The 19,307-nt window shown below is 38.8% G+C and overlaps 1 protein-coding gene across 2 annotated transcripts in view; it reads left to right on the forward strand.

Annotated features, from left to right (window-relative positions):
• Window positions 1-19,307, forward strand: part of KCNH1 (potassium voltage-gated channel subfamily H member 1) — a 185,953-nt gene that overhangs the window by 31,925 nt on the left and 134,721 nt on the right. For both annotated transcript variants that reach the window (XR_011738212.1, XM_071806014.1), the window contains exons 5-6: window positions 895-1,013; window positions 8,413-8,805. Coding sequence is in view for 1 of the 2 variants with exons in the window: in XM_071806014.1 (XP_071662115.1) it covers window positions 895-1,013; window positions 8,413-8,805 (512 nt within the window). In the remaining variant the exon portion in view is untranslated. The remainder of the gene's footprint in view (window positions 1-894; window positions 1,014-8,412; window positions 8,806-19,307) is intronic.

Consider the following 19,307-nt stretch of genomic DNA (forward strand, 5'->3'; position numbering starts at 1 on the left):
CTTCAGACTGGTCTTTAAAAACAGTCACTGCTGATAGTATTGTTTCTTTTGGTGATAAAACCATAGTATGGAGGGAGCTTTTTCCAGAACCACGTTCTCATTAAGAACTGAAACTGCAAAGTGCTGAGCATCCTCAGCTGGAGTAGGAGGTGAGACTACTTAACAGTTCCCAGGTAGTGCTAGCATTTTCAGGATTGGGATTAAATGCACTGATACTTTCCTTTCAGAGTACCAAAAAAATCTAGATGTATACTTTACATGACTTTCTCTTATGGCAAAGTACTGCTTATAAACATAATAGTTGGAATTAGCTCTTGTGACTATCATTCAAGGTCTTCTGTTGTGAGGAGTATTTGAAATGACTGTAAAAAAATATATTGAATTAAAATTCAGTGTATGACTTCTCTGCCAGAAGCTGCTAAATGTTTTATCAGAGTTTGAGAAAATCTATTTGTATATTTCCCCCTTTTGTTTAGAAATGATAACATTAATGATTTTGTTTTGCTTTGTCTGCACTGCTTTTTATTATCTTATATGCATTTCTCTGCTTATGCCAGATCTATGCTTGATACATCTGAGGCCAAATTTGCTGCTGTTACAGGCAACTGTAATTTTCATTGTGTGTGATTCTAGTCTTACATCTTGATTAGGCTGGAGTGTCTCCTGCCACGCTGTAAGATCCAAGTCTGGCCATCAGATTTAATGTAAGATTGTTGTAAAGTGGATGTTTATCCTTACAAAAGATGCAGTTAATGTAAGAGCACCCTTGTAGAGCCATTGATTTTTTTTTTTTTGGGAGAGGGTGAGGGGGGTGGTGGCGATGTATGAGAGACTTTATGTGATACAGTTGCAGCTTTTTTTGGTAATGTGTACAATCTTGCATGTTTTCTCAAGGCTGGGGAAAGTTTGCTCGCTTGACCCGTGCCCTCACAAGCAGCCGAGGCGTCCTGCAGCAGCTTGCTCCGAGCGTGCAGAAAGGAGAGAATGTTCACAAGCATTCGCGACTTGCTGAGGTAAGATTTTCCTTCCCTGAGTGTCCTTAAATAAATGTTTTTAGCCTCTGCACATATGTTGTCTCTGCGTGAACCAAATGCTGTCTGCCCCCTTGCCCTGGGAATCTGAAGCCTGGTGGCAGGCATGGGAGCTGTGAAATGGGTCCCGTGACAGTGGAATGGAAATAGGTGTCCAGAAGACTTAATGTAACCTAAATGAAGTCTTGCGTTCCACATCTCAGCAAAGTCTTACCGTGATGTTATTATTAAAGCGATACTTTCTTGCTTAGTTTCTGTTCTTCTGGGGATCTCAGTGTTAGTAGGAACTTGGACTATTCACTTGTGTAAAACTGAGGTGAGAAAAACTCAAGATAGTAGGGTTGGTGCCAATTTCTTCTCTGTGGTGATCAGTGACAGAACTTGAGAGAATGGCAGGCAGATGTGCCAGAGGAGCTTTAATTTCGACATTAGGAAAAGGTTCTTCCCCCAGAGGGTGGTGGAGCACTGGAACAGGCTCCCCAGGGAGGTGTCATGGCCTCAAGCCTGGCAATATTCAAGGAGAGACTATGCAATGCGCTCAGACACATGGTGTGAACTGTGGGGTTGTCCTCTGCAGGGACAGGAGTTGGACTTGATGATCCTTGTTCATCCCTTCAAACTCAGGACATTCTATGATTCTAGTACAGAAGGAGGTTCAGGAGTATCCTTGACACAGTTGACCTCTACATTCATTTATGTTGAGTTCTTTGTCAGTTTGATCCTAATCCTGCATTACAACCTGATTAAAACATATGTTTGAGTTACTGGCTTTATGGACAGAACAGCTGTAAGATGCCATAAACAACACTGCAGACAGGTTATGAAGATGAAACTTTGTGATTTAAGTAGACCTACAAAGTTTTGAGAAAAACTCCAGGCAGAGGATGCTCCTTGAAGTACTTATGGTTTTAGGGCTTTTGCCACGAGGGGGAGACTGTTCCAGGTTTCTTGTAGCTGTCTTCTGGGCCAGTAGCAGTGTCTCCCTGATGTAAAAACAGCTTAGGGAAAGTCTTGATATGGTGTTAATGACAACATGGCAAATATAACATGGCACTCGTGTATCTCCTATTGCAATGAATGCCATTGTTGCAGCTGTGACTTCTGTCAATAATTCTTAATCTTCCTGTGTTGCCGGAGGTGTAAGCCGTTGCTGGGCTCCATGGGGTCTCCGTATAGTTAGTACTCTGTTAATTATGCCCTGTATATGTCTTAGTTTCTATGCAAAATAAACAACTCCTGCCCAGACCTGTACTGTTGTCACACGTGATGATGAAATTCCCACAAACAGGAGCTTACCTGTTCAGTATTTAATACAGATACATTTAAGAATGGAAAACTGGAAGTACAGAAATAACATAGATTGCCCTAGCACAGGGGAGGGGCAGATGTTCACATGGACACTACGCTATAGGAATACCATATGATTATTATGTGTCCACCCTGAGGTTGCTTTTGTGTCCTGGAATTTGGAACAGTCTCCCTCCTAATCCTGCTCAAGACTTAGCATCGAATAATTCTTCCTTTTCTTTAGATGTCTGCCCTTGAATTATAGTTCGTGCCAAAATGTAGGCAGTAGAATGTAAGGCAAAGAGTCTGAGGTTATTCTGTTTGGCTCAGTGAACCTCACTCTGTACCTAAGTGACTACACATTACTGAAACTTCTTGGAAGCCAATGTTCTCAACAAGCCTTTGTTAAGTGTTCTAACTGCCAGAGCCAGTTGATTCATTACAAATAATAAAGGGCAAGTGTATAGTTTACATGTCTGAAATGAGTTTCTTTAATTGCTGACTGAATATTGCAGTCATTATTTTAAAAAGAACATTAGCCTCAACTGTGATATTAGGTGCCTTGTATATATGCTGTAATCCCACTTAAGTCAATAGAACTACACTAGAGAAAAGCAGAGTGCAGACAATCATACAGAGAAGCCCACTTTTCTTCTTGTGAAGACATATGGGGTGCCAGACTTCTTATTCTGTAAAGATCTTTTAGTAATATTGAACATGGGATCTCTGACTGTTCCCTATTGTATTTTCAAATATTATTTTCTTTTTTTTTTTCCTTTGTCTCTGCAGTAGCCTATTTGATATCTTAAGTTCAAATTAAAATTTGTCCTTTTTCTTTTCCTACTCAGTATGGCATTTCACATCAATCTTGTTTGCTTGAGAAGGCTTTTCATTTATTGGAATATTATTTGTGTTGCTCGTAGTTCTTTATCACTTAGATTTTTGAATATCTGAGGAGCTAGTTGTGTCCTAGAACCTGAGTAGGGCAAGGTGTTGCACAAATACAAAACAAGAGTGTGCCACAAAGGCTTACAATTTTTTTAATCTTTCATTAAATATTAGCTTAAGAAGGGCATTAGTGACTAATTACTTTGTCTCACCCACAGGCCATGGATAGTACAAGCAGTGTCTGTTAAGCCTGGGTCTCTGATTTTAGCCAGTGTGTGTAGATATGTTTAACCTGAGTTCTCTAATAGCAGTCATACGAAAACTGCCTAAATTAATTATGCAATTAATGCAAGTGTGTTATGTAACTCTGAGAGCACATTTTGCAATAAGAGTATTAAGCAGCATTTCTGTGGCTTTATCACCAAGGAGCTGATTGTAAGAACAGTTATTCCTGGTCACTGCATAGTACAGGTGTTCTCTGCACCTGCAGTGTTAGCTGATGTATTCTTTATATTTACCAAGCAGTTCTGAGTAAACAAGATTCTGTCATAGTTTTAAAAATGTGATGGTTATGAGAAATAAAAGCAGAAAGATTACAATGGTGCTTAGCAGCACTGCTTAATGATGAAACTTTTTTTTTTTTTGTAAACTCTGTTTACCAGGGAGTTACATCTGCCATAAAAATCTACTTCAATTTGAGGCTTAGCACCTATCCCGTGGCTGTAGAGCAATTTTTGTGGGTGCTCGTGAATACAGAAACAAAGGAGAGTGAGAGAAAGCAAATGTACAGTTGAAAACACAAAAGGGAGAGATTAAGCTGAAAATGAATGATTATTTTTGTGAGGTTTTTTTTTTTCCTCCAGTAATGCAGTCAATAATTCATTGTAACCACTTCCTGATGCACTTTTATGAGTCCTGATTTGTGATATATACACTATTTTTTAACAAATCTAGGATAATATTTTTTATTATGTTAAAAAAAATGAATACAGCCTTGTGAAACTGATGATATTTGTCATTTCTGCCCTTGAAATAATATTCTCTGGCTTTAGAGGGCTATTAAAATATCATACATCATTACCACAAATAATAAATGGAGATAATACAACTGTAGTGGCTGATGAATCACAAGTAATTGGAATAATACTTTTATCAATAACTTTAGGAAACAAATATCTCTTTTACTATGGTATAGCTGCATAATAGAGAAAAATCTTCTAAACCGAGGGCTGCTTCGGTTATTTAGAAAATGAGATCAATGAAATATTTGTTCAGTGCATGTGAGTGGGAGCTCAGCATATTTTCTTCATGATTAATTTTGTATTCATGTCTTGGTTGTTTGGTGGTTGCATTTATTTAATTTTTTTTTGTTTTTTCCTCTTCTCTTCAGGAAAAGTACCTTTACAAGCAGTTTGAATCTAGTTAGTTCATATAGGTGGGTAACCACACCTGACTGCTTCTGAAAATACTGTGTTTCAGGTGGGCACTACACTCCCTAGAGGCTGGAGTGCAGCAAGAGCACCCCAGTTCTCTTTGTATCTACCTATCTTTGCTCTATGATGCAGCGAGAGTGGGGTTTATAGCTCTTAATCTCCAGATGACCCAGGCATGGTGTGTGTGTCTAGAAGGATGGTGAAGAAATAGACTCTGTGTGGCCCTTAGTGTGAAGAGTGAAGAAAAGAGCTCTCCTAACTTCCAGTGCAGCAACCTGACAAAACCTAGAGCTTCAGCACTGTGCTCTGTGGGCCTCCTTCTGTTATTTCTGTACAGCACTGAGCTCTCTCCTTGTACATAGTGCTAAAAGCCCATGTTTGTTCTCTGAGATAAATAACCTTCCTTATAGGGGTTTTTCTCTTCCTTCAATGAAAAGAAGAACTCGGTGCCTTTGAAAGCTCTTGACTGGTGGTCCCAGAGGCTGCAAGACCTTTGCCAGTCTGTAAAGCAAGTTGCTGCAGGTGGCCTTCCCCAGCTTGGGAGTGATTGATGTCCCTGTGTCATTCCTTGATGCCCATCTCCTACCCTGTCCCTGCCCCTCCTTTCGAGATTCACACCCACGCTGCTGGTGCACATCCTTCCATGGGAGACCAACTAAATCCATGGCCCCTGGTTGCTTTAAATAGCTTTTGGTAGAGCTTAACCAGAGACTCCAAGGTCCTAGTGGAAGTTCAAAAGACAACTTGATTAGGTCCCTAGCCATTCAGATAGTTTAAAGTACATTTACTTTCTAAATAAAAAAAAAAAGGAGACATCAATCTTTTGTTTTCCTGTGCTGTTGCCATTTGAGTCTCAAACCAGCTAGGGTAGAGTGCTTTGTACTTGGTGATGACATTTTAAAACACTGAAGCAGCAAAGTTGCTTGTTTTCTCAACAAATTGAAACTAAAAGTCTGTTTTTCTCTGCATTCCGTTCAGTTTTACATCCCTGCAGTTCCACTGGCTTTACTGTATTTTTTTTTAAATTTATTTACAGCAAAATAATGGACACCATTATTTAGCTGCTTCTTTCTTGCCAGAGATTGTTCTTGTCTTTGTTCCTGCTATTCCGATACATGGGAATACATTAGTACACTTTCCAGTAACTTTAGTTTGGAAGATGCAAAATTTTCACAAGTTCTTGGAGTACAAAGAGGCCAGTGGTGGCTAAAATGGAGTGTATTATACAATTCTCAATCTAGAATTTATGCCTCTATGTATAAGAATAAATCTGACAGGAACTAACCATTTTTTTCCCCACTATTTCATGGTTGAGGATCCTGTGCTGATTAGAATGGTGACCAAAAAGTTTTAATTTTTCATATGATATCAGAGGCTAAAAAATAAGCTCTAGCAGACATGTGGCTGCAAAAGAAGCAATTTTTTTTTCACCCTGCATTTGAGTGATACAGTCACCCCATGCTACTAAGATCTCAGCGTTAGAACTGAAATCCAGTTAACTGACTGAAAAATATTACTATGTGATAGAAAGTGCTTGGTTTGCTGATCAGTCGTTCCAGTGAGTGAATATTGCAGAAGATTCTCCTTGCCCAAGGAAGCACATCATTTCATGCTTTGAGATCTTATGTTAGAGCTGCTGCTTATGCAAGTCCTCCTAAAAGCCACTTGCAGCTCAGGGCTTTCCAATGAAGTCAGGTACAGCTGTGATGTTCAAAAGGGAGGGCAGGAGGTATTTGCAATATTGCTCTTTGACTAGAGCTTTTGTTGAGTAAAGATGTCCTAACTATTCACTGGGACTACAATCAAGCCCTGATGGGAACGCTGCTCTGAGTACACGTACTAAGGACAAAACCTGTGCCTCTTCCAGTCACTACCAGTGACTTCTGGAGACTGGACTGGCTGGCCAATGCCTCCTGCAGAGAAGAGACTACTTCCGTCATATGCTGCTTCCAGCTCCTCTCATCACAAGGCACCCTCCCCTCCCCTCCCCTCCCCTCCCCTCCCCTCCCCTCCCCTCCCCTCCCCTTCCCTTCCCTTCCCTGTGAATCAGGGTCAGGAGTGGCAGAAGTACTTAATTCTCCAGTGGCCATGTTTAGTCTTAGGGGAAAATGTTCCTTTTCCCTCTTTGCTCTCATTCTAGAAACTCAGTGAAACAAAAATACTAAGTCCTTTTATTTTTTTTTTTTGGAGCTGTTGATGCCTGTGTGCTAACATGCGGGTCGCTTTGATCAGGTCATGGTACTTCTTTTCTGGAGAACATACTGGGTTCAAAGTCAGCAGGCTTACAACTCCATTGTCATTTACACATGTGCAAGGGACTGTGATCTGACAGCGTCTCACCCCTGTTGTGCACAAGAGTCAGTGATTATGTGAGGTTACAGCAGCAGGGAGGTTGATCTGAGGCTGTTTTGTCCAAGTAGGACTCTTGTAGCTGACTATTTTCTTTTGTCCCCTTTGGCTTAATCTGTTGGAAAAAAGCCCACCAGTTCACAAAAAGAAGAATAATAAAAAGCACTCAGAAAAGCAGGCAGATAAAAATCTGTGTCTAAATAAGTGACGTTAAAAAAAAAATGAGATAAGGAGCATGAAAGGAAGACATCGTTCTATTACAGCTATGTTGTCTGATCTTTTCTCTGAGAAGGTGACAGTTTAATTTCCTTCTCTGTTCCCTATTGCTCTGAACTATGTGTAAGTAAATGTGAAAAAGGAACTGCACTCCTAAATAGTTCTCCCAGATTCTATGAGTTTGGCATTAGCAAACACATCTCATTCAAGTAAACCTTCCTTCCAGTTTCCACCCAAAGCTCATCCAGGGTAAGTTTCATTTTAACATTTAACTTGTTTTTATTTGGTGACAGATCATTCATGTTGGTTTCACCCTCATGTATTAATATATTTGTAGATGTAAACAAACCCATTCATGTTCATAGGTATGTAAAACAAACTTTAGCTCCCAAGAATTAAATACATGATCATACTCTTTTGCACTGGTGTGCAGAAGTGGAGGGATAGTGGGCTTAAAATGGGCAGCATTGATTGAGATTGCAGTTATACAAAACACTTGGAGCATGTTCTCAGCTTGAGGTCTGTGGTTTAAAACACATGCTGACAGATCATCCATTGCTCTAGCGTTTTGTTATTTTTTTTTAATTCAGACCTAACTGTGTTGTGACTCGACTGTACACCATCAGATGGTGAAGACACTGATCTTCTCTTAGTGAACAGTTCAAGTCCAAAATTAGTTTATTGATGCTGATTATAGTTATCCATGGGCTTTGGTACTGCAGAGGAGAGGAATAAAGGCCCATGCATTCTTGATAGATTGTAGTACAAGACTATTTCAGATATAGTATAGTGAAGAGTTAATAGACAATATTGAAAAACAACGTGGTCCAGTGATCCCGGTGCTGGACTGGAACTCAGAAGTTGTAGATTGTTCCTAGTTTTACCTTTGATTTCTGTTTGCAATGGCCTTCTTGCCCATCAGTTATCGATCTCTTCTATTTAGGCTGCTGAAGGAGCTGTCTCTTCTCACCCAGCACATTAGGCTTAGTGTCAAAAAATAATTAATGACATTATAAGAAGCAATTATTCTTAGGTTGATGCTAAGTTGTTTAACAGAATACTTATCCTGACTTGCTTGGTGATAAAAGGAGTTAACAGACATGTATTTTTATCAACTGTTGTACTGAGCTTAAGAATCTACAATGCGAAAAATAATGTTAAAAAATTAAGCGTGTTTTCTTTTTCTTGTGAAATCTCTGTGACTACAGGTATTGCAGCTGGGCTCTGAAATCCTTCCGCAGTACAAACAAGAGGCACCAAAGACTCCACCACATATAATTTTGCATTATTGTGTTTTCAAGACTACCTGGGACTGGATCATTTTGATTTTAACCTTCTACACTGCTATTTTGGTCCCCTACAATGTCTCCTTTAAAACCAAACAGAACAATGTGGCATGGCTAGTTGTCGACAGCATTGTAGACGTCATATTTTTGGTAGACATTGTGCTTAATTTCCATACCACCTTTGTGGGACCAGCAGGAGAGGTGATCTCTGACCCAAAGCTGATTCGCATGAATTACCTGAAGACCTGGTTTGTGATCGATCTGCTCTCATGTTTGCCGTATGATGTCATCAATGCATTTGAGAACGTCGATGAGGTCAGTATACTAGTTCCATTTCCACCTATTAATTATTACTTAATGGCTGGGGGGAGGTGGGGAGAGAAGACAGAAGTGTGTGCTTTTAAATATATTGAATTAGTGTACTTACATCTCTAGTAGCTGCCGTCAGCACACATAGAGGTTTGCTTATGAGTCCTAGCCAGAAGGGTTCAGTTTTGGGCACCTCACAACAAGAAAGACATTGAGGTTCTGGAGTGAGTGCAAAGGAGGGTGATGAAGCTGGTGAGGGATCTGGAGCACAAGTGTGATGAGGAGCGGCTGAGGGAACTGGGGCTGTTCAGCCTGGAGAAAAGGAGGCTGAGGGGAGACCTTATCGCTGTCTGCAACTGCCTGAAAGGAGGTTGTAGCATGGAGGGGGTTGGGCTCTTCTCCCAAGTAGCAAGCAATAGGACGAGAGGAGATGGCCTCAAGTTGCGCGGGGAAGGTTCAGGTTGGATCTTAGAAAGCATTTCTTCACAGAAAGGGTTGTCGGGCATTGGAAAAGGCTGCCCAGGGAAGTGGTTGAGGCACCATCCCTGGAGGTGTTTGAAAGACGTAGAGATGGGGCTCTTAGGGATGTGGTTATGTTTGGACTCGATGATCTTGAGGGTCTCTTCCAAACAAAATGATTCTGTGATTCTGTTATCTTCAACTGCAATGGGAAAGGCTGAGGTTTGTTGTGGCTGAGCTTTGTGTTTGTTTTCCTTCATTCTACATCCTCAGAGGTCAGGAGGATGGCCAGAAGGAGACAGCAGAACCTCTATACAGCACTGAGGCAAACTGCTTCATCTGATTTACCTTGGATAGTTTAAATTGGTGTTTCAAGATAGTTTCTTGGGGCAGGGTTCTCCTGCTTTCATTGTTGACTGAATGGGATACATCTGCCAGTGGCAATTCTTCACATGACCAACTGGAAAGTATGAAACACTTTTCTCAGGTGCTTCTAATACAATATAACAGGTGGCAAAGAGGTGGTTAGTGGCTCACTAAATCTTCTTAGACCACCAGAAAGTACTGTGTAGGTGTCTGGTGATCCATGCAGCATTGTCTGGCAGGAGTTGTTTTAGAGGAAGGTGAAGCAATTTAAGATGATATTTTGATGCTTATTTGCTAATTCCATAATTAGAAGAAAGGATAGGGAGAAATCTGGAAATTGAAACTCTTCCTTAAATCTTGCTCATTTCTTTGGGAACAGGTTGCAAATTGGCAAAAGAACTAACATTCAGACACTTCAAACCACAATACTACCCTGTTTTGACTGCTTATTCTCCTACTGGATCAGGATCCCAAGAAAATATTCCTAAACTAAATAAAGGTTCCATGCATAATAGTTCAGGGAGTTAATGAATTGTTAGTAAAATCTTAAAGAGGATTCCAGCAGTCCACTTTTTAATTATATGTTATAAAACCTCTACCACTAACTGATCATGTGTCTCTATTTATGTGGCACGTACTAAACCTGTAACATACACATCAGTGCTTAGTATTTAATTTTTAGCCTGTAAAATTTATTTTTTATGAGTTCCTTTAAAATATGCTCTTGTTACAAAGGACAACCCAGCTATTGAAAGAAAATTAGGCAAGTGAAATATCTGGGTAAAAACATAAAATGGCATTACTTTTGTAAAAGAACACTACACAGGTTTTTATGAAATTTAAAGTATTTTTCTCGATGACTCGAGGACAAGTAGGAAGTAGGCAAACTGTTAGATGCAGTGGAAAAAATGTAATGTTATCTGATATTTAATTCCCTAGAGAGGGTTTCATTTTATATAAAGCTGAAATAACACCAATGAGAATAAGGAAAAAAAGCCTTGTGAGACCTGTCCTTATATGTTTGTTTGCCATAAAAAGGACCCCAGCTGCAGATGACTGTGCAGGGCTTTCATATATTACTTTGCCGTGGCACTGATAAAGCGATGGAAGGAGTGGTCAGCTGTCAACTTCTGACATTTAGACTGAAAAAATAAAAGTAACTTTAAAAAAATTAGAAAAAAGCAAGAGACAAAAATTACAGGAAGTAAGCTTTTCTCACCCTCTGTGGCTAGTAGCAACCTGCTGATGATTTTACTGGAGGAATGTTTCCTAACTGTAGGCTGGTGAGGTGACCTATAGAACATTCCTGAGGAAAATGTCTGTACCAGTGGCTCTGACAGCCCTTGAGCGGAGCGCAGGCGCTCTCAGACTCATGGTAGCAATTCTGCAGAGAAATTCTTGTTGTTTGAGTTTGAGTTTCTCCAGGTTCTCTGTCTCAGTGTTGCCTTGTAACAATGAGGGGCTGATTGGTACTTCAGTTTTCCTCTGACTCTTCAACAGTCTCCTTAATCAGTATAACAGTATTAGCTTTAGTTATTCTAGCTGTCATGCCCAAGAAAAAAAAACAACATTTTTCTTTATGCTATCCTTTCAAGACTGTTCATCTCTAACTCCCCTAGTGGGTTCTGACATTTAGCTGGTATAAGTCATTGTAGGGTCATTGGAGCAGAGTTTCCACTGGTGTAAATTGCTGTTGTTCTATTAAGGGCTGATAAACTAGTTTACAGGACCTGAGGGGCTTTGCCAGCAGAATCACATAGTGCACATCGGATGGGGATTTGGGACAGTATATGCTGCTCACTATTTTGTGAACTTCCTGTGGAGAGAAAGAAGGAAAAAAAAAAAAGCCACATTCAAGGAGTACTGAAAGTAGAAAGGCTTTGCTTTATATCATCATCTCTGTTGTGAAGAGGATTCCCTTGTGGGTCAACTCCATTTCTTTCAGACTTGCTGATTTAAATTTTACCTGTCTCTTACCCTGGATTACACATCACGTTACTTCACAGTCAGATTAAGTGCAAGGATGCACTGCTCTAGTTATAAGTAGCCAAACTGAGTTGTTATCTGTGTGTCACTTTGATTTTTGCCAAAGGGAATTCCCTTGGAGGCAGGAGGCTGGAATTAGAAGGTGCTCATGGCTGCTGCAGGAACTTTTTTTCAGTCCTAATGTGAATACTCTTAAAAAAATTGCTAGAAATTAAATGATACCCAGTAGTGATAAGTGAGATGAAGATGATTAAATGACATAAATGATAAATGATGAAATCATCAACAGTGGTGATAAAATGAGATGAAGAATTTGAATTGATATCTTCCTGATTTGGTGTTTTCCATATATGATTTTAAAAAGGAGGAAACAGAACCCTGGCTTTGTTGCAGTGCCTATAATAAAGGTGGAATCTCTCTGTTTTTTTCTGCCTGTTGTCATTCTCTCTTCAAAGAAGTGTCACTGAAGACACTGAGGATGTCATGGAGGAACTAACATGACAAGTCAGTTTGTTTTGAAGAATGCTGTAATTGCTGACGATGAATTGATTTGCAAGGGACACAGGACCTGGAGCCGAAGAAGTGAAAGGCTGTATATATAGGGTGTTGAGGCTCTTTTGGCTCTGGGTAATTTTGCGACTGTCCCATCACTTAGTTTTTGATAGATGAATAGTAAAACCATTTTTGTCTTCTTTAAGGTGATTCACCAATATAAAATCAGTTGTAACACATGAAACTAGAGTTGATCAGTATTTTTGACAGGTAGATATTAATTTTTTAAAAATCTGATCTTGGATTTTTTTTCCATATTGAAGTAACTTTTCGTTTTGCAATTTACTTCATTATTCCATTATATTTTATAATAGAAAATGTCTTGCAACAAAATTGCGTGAGACTTCTGTATTTTTCAGGGAATTTCAAAATTCTTTGGGTCTTTTGCAGTTTGGAACATTAGTATATTTTCGGTTCACATTTTTTAATATAATTGAAATTTCAGTTTCTGCACTGAGAATATTTTTGTCCACAAAGATACTTGAATTCATTAAGTATTAATCAATACAACTATTAATAACTACAATTAATACAAGAGACACTTAAGTATGAATAGCCACATTCTACAAATGGAAGAAGAAAGAAAAAACATTAATTTCTTTGTTCAAGGCCGTAGAATTACATGTCAGAATGTATGAAGTTTCTGATCTCAAATGCTCTGACCAAAGAGACGGTACAGTATCTCCTATTCAGACACGAAAAGAATTCAACAAATGAAGGAATGAATAACTGTAGAGAAATTTCCATTGTTACCCAAATAGAAATGAAGTTATAAATGTTTCTCCTAGCTTTTCTATATGGCAAGCTAATTATACAGTTAAATACAAATTACTTTCTTGACCTGCCACAGAACTTCAAGAAAAGAAAACATTCCACTGATTGATGAATCAACTTAATGGTAGGCTTAGACTTGCTACTGGTAAGACAATACATTATGCTGTAATATGGTTTGAGTAAGAAAAGAAAATATTGGTCTAAAATTTACACAGCCCTGAAAACATGTGGTATTAGTCTCTTTTGAATTTGAATGATCACAATAAAATTTGACAGTAATACTTTACAGTAATTAGTATTATTCTTCACTTAAGGAAGTACCACCTACTTTGGGGGATAATATTATCGTTTTGTGTTCAGACATCAATCAGTAGATTTAATAAAAAACAGGCTTAAAGAAAATTCCACAGTTTTTGCCAAGAACAATGCAATTTAAGACTTTGAATTCCAAAGACAAGTTGAAGCGTATTTTTGCAGTGTCAGCTTGAGCAATTTCATACTGTGGTTTTCAGACATAATACCGTAAGATACAATTTATAGCGGAAAAAAATTGGCTTATTACACGTGACACTGTTGTTGTGAAATCTCATAGTAGGAGTGGAATCCAGTCATGTCACCACCATATAAATCTCTGAAACAGGGAACTTGTAGTAGTAATTGCTGTCTGTATCTGGACAGAACACTATGATCTATTGTTGGCTGATGCCAAATTGAGAACCATATATCACTTCTGTTAGTTGAGGTAGAAGAGAAATAAATGCATAGTAAAAGATCATCAGAAAGATGTATTCAGTATAAATGATCTAGTGTTCACTTAAGTGGATGAATAAGAGAGAAGCTAGCATGTAGGCAAAGAAGATACATAGCTTTGAAAGGACAAAATTTATGATGATAAAAAAGTCCCAGAAAAAAACCCACAATTCTGAAGTAATAAAAGTAAATTAAGCTATTTAGTCCTAAGTGAGCATGGTGTAGCTGGAAAGTAAACAGTGAGTTGAGAGAGGAATAAATGAATGTGTTGCTGGTCAGATTGTTGGCAGCTCTCTGAGGCAGTACTTTTGCAATAGATTAATTTAAACCTTATTAGTGGAATAATCTCTCATGCTAATATAAATTAGCTATCTAGGAATTACTGAAGTAGCTATGCTGAAAAGCATGCAACTTCTCTAGACTTGTTTTTCCATTTGCTTGCAATAGAGGGCAAGGGAATAAATTCTCATATTTATAGTTTCATGGAATAAACAGGAGCCTGTAAAGAAAGATTTTGGGTTAGATAATTTTGCAAACTGGAAAACACAATTTTTAAAGTCTGTAAGCATCTGCATAATGTGAAGTCTGTGTGTAGTTCACCTCTCTGATTTGGATTTGTCCAGTTCAGCAATACTGTATTTCGCATGGGAGTCTGTTGATAAATCTGGTAATGAATGAATATTTTTCTGTGGCGAATTAAAATTAAAGTAGTCATAACCTACTTTCTGTGTAATGCCTATAATAAAGCAGGTAAATATCACAGAGTATGATCCAGGCATAGACGAAATGTTGGCAAATTGTGGTGCTAGGACACGATGAAAGTAGATGAGAAGGAATTAATGACTGGGGTGACTCCTTGCCAGTGCTCCTGAGGAAGAATGAAGCAATTGGGTTACTGTACAGAGGTGGGGCAGTGGGAGGGCTGGAGCATGGGCTTTGGGTTGGGAGCCATGGTGGTGGTGGAGATTTACTTGCTTAGATGTCTTCTTGTAAGAAACAGGGCAAAGTGCAAGGGTGGTGGGTGCTCTGGGCTCTAACCTGCCAGAGGTCCTTGGAGCAAGGCCAGGGGTGTTGTTGGTGTGGCTCTGAGGTGTTTTTGGGAGCTTGGTGGCTCTGACCTGTGGAAGAAAGAGAGTGCAAAAAAAAGGAAAGGTGGTCATGGAGGAGGAGGGCTGTTCGTCTGACTTTATAGGTGCCTCTGTACTGCAGCATAGCCCCAAGGTCTGTGCCAGGCAGGAATTACTCCTTAACAGGCAGGTGGGTGGAAAGAGCATTTGGGGAAATGCAAATGGAATAAAGCAAATTCCTGGGGTAAAGCAGACTGCCAGGATTTAGCCAGGGGGGCAAAGAAGCACTTACTGTTTAGTGTCTCTTGAGGATTTGCTTCAGGGTGTTCCTCCTCTTGGTCCCTCCTTAAAAAACCAACCTCCACGTTATTAAAGAAGTGCCTCTTTTATGCTACCCTCTTAAGGGTCAGGCTGTCTTTTTCTCCTGGTTTCCAAATTGTGTTGGTGGTGTACGTAGGCACTGCAGAGCTCTTCTGCTGTTTAACCCGTTTAGGATTAAATTATCTTCTTTGCTACAAGACTGCTTAAGGTATTTTGTTCATTTAAATTCTGCTTGCTTCTGTGGTCTCTCCCAGGTTCATACACCTTGGTGCGTCAGAGACAATTATGCTGGCTGCTGATGGATGGCCTCTCCCAAAAGAGAATGCCAGAGAAGATTGTGTCTCTGCCCAACACCTACTCCACAGGTTCTGCTGTGGCTTTTAAGATGCCAGTTAGCTTGTCTTCTGCACTACTAGTGTTCAAATTAGTCTTTTTGCTAAGTCACAGATAAGTAAGGGTATTATTTGGTTTCATGGCTACTTCTTCACAGCTTTGAAAAGTGTGACGTGATTTATCATACTGTTAAAGGCAGAATAGTAGTCTACATAAGCTATTCAATCTGTATAAGGCTAAAAGAATCAAAATGCTGAATTACATTTTCAGTGATAATGTATGGTGATAGCCTTTGTACAAGAAGGAGAGCTAATTGAATACGTTAGATTCTGAATTCTTTCAAAAAGCTGCTGTTAGAGTGATACTTACACTGCGTATAAAGGGAAGTATGTTTCACAGATGGGGATCAGTTATTCTGTGTTTTTTTTTTTCCCATTCAGCATACTTGTTTTGATCTGAGGCAGAAAGTCGAATGAGACAGCAAAGGGTATTTATTTGAGTAGCTAAATGGTTGCTTTATAGTCCATTTCACATTAGGGATTGGATTAGAATTGAAAAGATGGAGTGGTATTAGATGCCAGTATCACTAAACCTTATTTGGGTGTTTTGCCTCTTCAAGATAAGTAAAAAGCTTCTGGAACTGATGGCTTCTCTGAATCAGAAGCATTGGGAAGCACATTGCTGTCTGTCATGGCTAATTTTTTTATTTGATGCTGTGTAAAGTGGGATTTCTTTAGGTTACCTTTGTGTTATCTTTACCCTTGGCCTTCCTCTCACAGTAAAAAAAAAAAAAAAAAAAAAAAGAGTTTGTTTCCTGGATTTGCTGGTTTTCTGTGTGAATGTATATGTGTAAGGCAAGCACAGATCTAGTTTTATAAATCAAAAATCAGCCTTTCCATCTCTTCCACCCAGTGCTCTTATAAATGCATTGTTATATTATCCCTCAAAATGAAATATTATATTATCCCTCGATTCTAACCAAGCTCACAGATGTCTGACTACAATAAGCTTTGTGAGTCTAGAGATATGCTTTCTTCAGTGCTAAAAACCACAGCAGTAACCAGAGGGTTTAGATATTGATTTTGACCTGTGCATGTAACGTTATCTCATCTGTTGGCTGCTAAAGATGGCAATCTGTAGGAAAGGTTGTGTTCTCACACCCAATTAAGAAAATCAGGAGAGGCAAATAACAAAAATGAGAAGTCCTAATAATGACCTGAGAGGGCTGGCGTGTTACTGCAGATGGGCAGAGCCAGGCTGTGGCACAGCTGGCTTCAGAATCAAATGTTGAGAAAGAAGGCAGCACTTTCTGTCACTTTTGCCTCACGCTACTGATCAATTTGGTTCATTGCCTCCTTTTTTTGATAAAGAATTTTTTTTCTTTTTTTTGTTCTGTTTCATTTTCATTCTCTTAATGGTTAGCTTTTAGTTTGCTGCTTTAATTGAGGTGAAACCTGAACTGTAGCAGTTCCATATGAGAGGAAAATGCTGGAAAATTTAGAACAGATTGGTGGCAATACTGAACATTTATCTTTTTCAAAATAGATAGTAAGTAGGAAGTAAATACTTCATTTGAGCCTAGAAAAAGGCTTAATTCTTGGGTTAAGTGCATTTTCTTACTGCACATGTAGAAAGTAAATAATGGCCTAAAAAGTGAACACTGTCATACAGATCAAATCTATTACTAAAGTGCTAGTGCTACCATAGCTGTAGAAGATGGGATGAAAGTTGCATTTTAGTTTTCTTCTAAAGTTGTTCATCCTGCATCTTGTTTGGAAGGGAAAATGGTAGTTAAATTTTATTGTATTTTTTTCTAGGTTAAATTTTATTATTCAATGAATTGAGTTGAATATAATTTTACCTGGCAAATGAATAGCAGGAACTGGTTTTTATTTTTACAGCATCTAGCACTGTAGTGTCCACTGCTACTGTCCTTGGGGACCCTAACGACACAAGTAACTAATAATCACTCTGCTTACAGCCCTTGTGTTTTCAAAACACTTTACAAAGTACTTCATCACAGAGCCTCTTCTCTATCTCCTTTAAGAATATGGAAGTTATGGCACAAATCTTATGTTGTCTGATGCAAAACAAGAACCCAAACATGGATATCCTGCATCCTGTCTTTGAAAATAAGATTACTTATATGGCTGAGATACCAGTGTGAGACAGGGGCTGCACTGGCAGTAGTCTTGCAGAAAACAAGGAGATACAAAAGAAAATGTGTGTAAATGTGTGCAGTACCTAGGTTTAATTAAAGACAAATTATACATGGAAATTTACTTCTGGCAGTATTGCATGGACAAACTTACAAAGTGTTCTCTTTGGATGTGAAATGTGGGCCCTGCTTTCCTCTCGGACTGAGGCTGGTCTGTTGTTCTGCTGTGTTTGAGGCGCAGTTCCGCTCTGCAAAGATTGCATAGGAGGGGAGGATGGAGAAGAGATTGTCTTTATTATCTTAAGGGCTTTTGACATTCAGGTTTGCTCAATCAGCAAATATAGACTTATTTCTTCTGCCTCTCAGTGCTCTGAGCTTACCCTTTGGTTTGGAGCTCGCTCGCTACAGATTCTTCCATTTTTATGCATCAGCCATCTACTAGCAAGGAAAGTAAACCTGCCAACCTATTAAATATTTATCAAAAACTCTATGCAGGTATCAGCACTAGAATCTTTATTTAGTGTTACTCAATTACTTCAAACAATTTGAAATATAAGTTTGTGTGAAATTCAGCATTTTCTGCCATATTTGACTAAGTGTTGCCTGTTTAGGTGCTGCATGCAAGTACTCCCTGTAACAAAATATGGTAAAAATATACTGTTTGCTTACCCTGGCCATATAGAAGATATCTCACCTTCTGCCTACCCCCAGGGGAAGGTTTCTGTTGGATAGAGTACTAACAGGTGGAACTGTGTCTGAGTAAAGCGGGTGCAGGTAGGACTTTGTGGGGTAGTACTTAGTCTTGTACTTTCCTTCACTACCACACAGATGTTCCTTATGGCGATCCTTCAGAGGAGAGGATTTGGGGGTGCCTGTTTGGGACACTGTGCAATTTCTAGCTCTTTATGAACTGAGGTTCATATCTTTCCTCTGGGCAGAAGGAGTGCCGAGTGTCTCCTCCTCTGCCTCTCAAGTTTATAGGAGTAGCAGAGCTAAGAGTGTGGGACACACATCAAGAGGAGTAAATTGAGTTCAGGCTCTTGTGCGTGACATTGTGGAGCCATCTATATGATAAAAACATAAAAATAATCTGCACTGATAAAAGCATTGCTAGTATAGTTCTATTTTGGAAAGTGGTAATCTAAAAATGTCAATCTTGAGTCCAGTAGATCTATTCCTGTGATTATTAAAATATTGCTTGCTAAATTTAGTGACAGATAGTACTGTTTTAAATTATTGGAGAATTAACTGATTTTTTTTTCTACTGTATCATCTATGAAACAGTCTATTAAGTTTCCATTGTTTATACCCATTTGAAATTCTGTCACTTAGAAATTTTAAAGACAGTCATATGAATAATTATTTCCTTGGGCATTTCTTACTCCTGATATTGATCCATTTAGAACAGACAAATCCTTCCCTCTGAGGAAATCAAATAGAAAATACTGTTAACGCTGAAATAAAAATAAATGTGTTGGGATTTTTTTTTTTAGCTTTTTCTGAACTTTTAGAATTTTATTGGCAATGCATTCTGGTGAAATATTGTGACTAATTTGAATATTAAATACATCCTTTCAGTGCAACCAAATCAAGTATATATTTTCTGTAAATAAGCAAGTTCTTTTTTTACAAAAACCCTAGTTTTCTCTACGTCTGGTTGGAATTTGGTAGAATCACATTCTCCCAAGTGATGCAGTTCTATCACATTTTCAAAGTTTATACAGAATTTCTTTTAGTGAATT

The sequence above is a fragment of the Patagioenas fasciata genome, chromosome 3 (assembly GCF_037038585.1).
Source record: "Patagioenas fasciata isolate bPatFas1 chromosome 3, bPatFas1.hap1, whole genome shotgun sequence".
Classification (NCBI taxonomy): Eukaryota; Metazoa; Chordata; class Aves; order Columbiformes; family Columbidae; genus Patagioenas; species Patagioenas fasciata.